This window comes from Anneissia japonica, unplaced genomic scaffold (assembly GCF_011630105.1).
Source record: "Anneissia japonica isolate Jap-2015-1 unplaced genomic scaffold, ASM1163010v1 scaffold1946_len758022_cov188, whole genome shotgun sequence".
Taxonomy (NCBI): domain Eukaryota; kingdom Metazoa; phylum Echinodermata; class Crinoidea; order Comatulida; family Comatulidae; genus Anneissia; species Anneissia japonica.
The window spans coordinates 184,655-188,878 of NW_022694730.1; the positions used below are offsets into that span (position 1 = coordinate 184,655).

Here is a 4,224-nt window from a genome sequence, read left to right on the forward strand (position 1 = left end):
ATTCCGACTAGCTTATTAATATTCATGAGGCACGATAATTAGACGATCGCTTTCCCAGACGCGTTTGTAATACATGGTTTTCCCAGACGCGTTTCTGTCGTTAGGGATAATTTGTAGATCGCGCCTAACAACTCCCTGGTTTAAGCAAGCAGAAGTAAACAAAGAATGGGTTGATGGGATTGGTGTTTTTGAATGACCTTACAAAATTACTTCCGGAATAGTTTCGTTACACGGATTCGACATGAGCTAAAATTTGCTCGAACGGTGGACCACCCGCTGTGTGCTCGGCGCGATTAACCGGTGAATTCACAGGTATACGGTTTGCGTTTTTCGCTCGAACGGACCCAAAGTTTATATACCTAAGGTAACCTTGGAATTACTGCAGACTCAGACTTTTACCGTGTTGTACACTACATAGCAGTTTAAGGTGCAGAGACTAGACAACTCAGTCTTCCTCTCAGGCACTGGAGTGGCAGCAGCATCTATATGTGCAGAAATAAATAGGTTAAAATAGTTTGTGGTAACTGTAGTATATAAAATAATATGTACCTGGTATATACTTTGTATTTTAGTAATGAAATATTGAATCTCCTGATTGGGATATGCTTCTCAATATATTTTCATGGTTATGTATAATACTTAAAATAATGTAAACTAAAAATTTTTTTTAAATAAATAAATATTTTCATGGTTATGTATAATAGCTAAAATAATATAAGCCATGTTTTGAAATATTTTCATGGTTTTGTATAATATTTAAAATAATATAAACCAAAAAATTAAAAAAAAAAAATTTTCATGGTTAAATGTATAATAGTTAAAATAATGTAAATCATGGTTTGATGTTTTTATCGATATTTATTTTTTATTTACGGTATTATTTATTCATTTATTTATTTGTTTATTTATATTTTTCCTATATATTTATGGATATTTTTGTTTGTGTTTTTGTACTTGTTTTCTCTCTGCTTGTTCAGTTTTTACGTATTTGTTTTTGTCATTTAGTACCTGTTACATTTATCCAATTAATGCAACATTTTTTCTGATGTTTTATATCTCAATAGAGGGCCACTGCATAGGCCTCATTTATTTTTTGTTGAATATTAGATAGGAGTGAATGTTTGTCATTACATCTTTCATAAATATTTTAGATGAGTAATGTAAATTTTATTGAATATCAAATCATTAATGTATAATATATTATATTCAGACATTTATTAATATATTGCAGAATGTATCTCAAAGCAAGCTATCAAATCGCTGCAGGATGCTGAAAAACTGAAGGGATGTACATTTATCAAAGGCTCACTCAAAATTGAAATAAAAAATACAGGTAATTTATGTCATAAATACATCAATATATTTATATTACAGCATTTTTTATTTACATCAATATATTTATATTAAACATTCTTGATTCTGATCCACACATTGTACTTATTTAATTCGTTTGCTATCAGTTGACATTTCATTTATTCAGCTTTAGGCACAAGGGCCAAGGATATGCAAACAGTGAACTAAATCACACTTCAAAGTGGGAATCCCATCACAAGACAACAGTGGCCGTATGGGCCAGTACACTGGGATAACCACTTACTCATCTCGAAAGATGTACTGGGTTCCTTTAAAGTGCACATGAACATTTGTGTACGCTGGGCCTACGGTTTATAGTCCTTATTCGAGAAGACTTGTTCCACCACCGGAACTAGGAGCGAGGCGGCCGCAATATTTTTGGCTGTGGTTACAGTGCCCCTACATTAACTGCTCTGCCATTCGACTCGCTCTCCACCATTTCCACCTGCAAATTGCAAATTGAAATGAAAGATATAACAGATATTGTTTACAATTAATTTTTGAATAGCTAAGCCCTATAAACTGAGATAGAGGGGGTCATATTAAACATTTAATTTCATTGAATATTGACAGAAAAACAAAATGTAGAAAATATATATTGAAGATATAATTATATTATAATGAAAATCTCTTTAAATACAATTTAAGTACTGGTCTCCCAAGCAGTCCAGATTTGGTACAGTGAATGTAATATTAACTTAAAACCCCGCTTAAAACATTAGAAAATGAAGGAAATAAAATAAGAGGTAAAAACAATTGATTTACAATGAATGCATAAAGATAAGAAATTATAAAAAGTTTTGAAAATTAATTTGATCAATAGATTGGTAATATTTGAGAACATTTACTGGGAGGTTATTTCACAGCATTGATGCTCGGTATCTTAAAGTTCTCTTTCCTTGAATATTGTTCCATGTTGGAATTATTAAAGTATTTAATGATTGAATTGTAATATTATTTTTTTGGGTGGAATGTGTCCATGAATCCCTGATATTGGGACTAAACAGTTTTTCAGATACATCCTTATACTTTATATAATCAGTCCTTCTGCCTTCCTCCTTCTCCCCCTTCCAATAAAAAAAAGAACTCATTCTGACTTTCATGTTATAAACCAAGATGAAAATAGCCAAATCGATTTGTGAAATAGCCCATTTGTAGCAACAACAAAACAATTATCCTAAGGCAAAATCCTGCAGGTGTAATGGATATAAAGTAAGGTGGCTCATCCAAATTCAATTATTTTAATCAATTTCGCAGCAGAAATCTAAATGTTACATCTACAAAATCTTTTAGGTTGTACATTTTTCATTTATTTGTTGACTGATGATAAAATGATAGTAATAAATCCAGAGGGCGCTATAGCATTTTCAACATCAACAAAGTTGTTACATAAACAAATTGTCGTCAGATCCAAATGTTGATTAGAATATAAATTATATATTAAAAAATATATAAAAAATATTTAAAATAGTGTAGTTTGTCCCAAAAAGCATAATTTAACTTTATTGTCAGTAATTCTTTATTTAAAAAATATGCTACCTAACCTATAAAAATTTATAAATATATTTAATACATATGTAAATTTAAACAATATACCAAAAAAATATATACCAATAAATGTAATGTAGTTAGATTTATAATTGCTTTATACCAAAGTCTCAAAGTATTCAAGGTGTGGACTAGCTTGTAACTTCTTTCTCTAATTGGATATAGCATTATATAACAACAATCCCGTAATAACTACTGTATGATTTAAACAAAAATGAGAAAACTTGTTGGTCAGTATTTCACAATTCAACATTTCCAATTTTGTCCTAGTTGTAGTGTAAAATCCATAATTTCTCTAACCATATTTGAGCATTGAATCTCTGTGAACCCACGACCCTACCTCATCCTGTCTCATGTTAATGATATTAATGTTAATCTTTTACTGAGAGCCAATAACAACATTTATAGCTATCCATTAGGCAAGTTTAACATTCCATTACTTTGCTTGCTAAGCAACATATATAACCTCAGAGGAGGAAAGGTATTTGCTTTTGTGTACCAATATTCTGATATACTAAAATATTATTTCAGATTTAACATTCTATTATAAATTTCACATTTGTTTTCTGTAGATTTATTATATAATATTTTCAATTCTAAACTGTTTATTCGAAAAATAATTTGGTAATATTAAAAAAAAAAACCTCCAAAGTGCAACTGAAGTAAAAAGTTTTAAGTTGCTTATTTAAAAGGTTGAAATATTTAACTTCCAATGAGACAGATTGAAAATATTTGGTTTTGCTGATTTTAATTCCATATGGAATTTGTTTTTAATTTCTGGCCTAAGCAAATGCAAATAATATTGAAAAGAGTTAAAAGGAGATATATATAATTGGTATTATTATTATGTTTCCAAAATAAAGTTTCATTTTTACCATTGGATTGCAAATCATACATTTAATTTTAAATTCTAAAATGTTTATTTAATGTAAATTATGCCCTTGAAATTCATTTATATGTAGTGATATGTATAATGAATTTGAATTTATGACATAAATCATTGCATAGTGATAGAGGCAACAACAAAAACAGGAGTTAAATAGCCATGCAGGAAAATAGCAATAATTTCACTGTACTATAGAAGTACATGTGACACAGACAATATTCTTATAATTATTATAATAAATGCATCAAAATACACGAATTACCAATCCAATATCAACATCCAAATAAAGATAGGGTAGTATCAACCTATGGCCATATTTTGAATCTGATACTAATGTTTTTTTTTTAAGAGTGCTACTATTCCAAATTACAAAAGACAAAAAAAAATATGGGACTATCATTTTTTTTTTTTTTTTTTTTTTTTTTTTCATTTTGTTT

The 4,224-nt window shown here is 29.1% G+C and overlaps 1 protein-coding gene across 1 annotated transcript in view; it reads left to right on the forward strand.

The window, feature by feature from the left end:
• Nucleotides 1-165: 165 nt before the first annotated feature.
• LOC117101223 (insulin-like peptide receptor) overlaps nucleotides 166-4,224 on the forward strand; it is a 32,083-nt gene continuing 28,024 nt past the window's right edge. Inside the window, exons 1-2 of the mRNA XM_033241138.1 lie at nucleotides 166-169; nucleotides 1,232-1,333. Of these exons, the coding sequence (XP_033097029.1) occupies nucleotides 166-169; nucleotides 1,232-1,333 (106 nt within the window). The remainder of the gene's footprint in view (nucleotides 170-1,231; nucleotides 1,334-4,224) is intronic.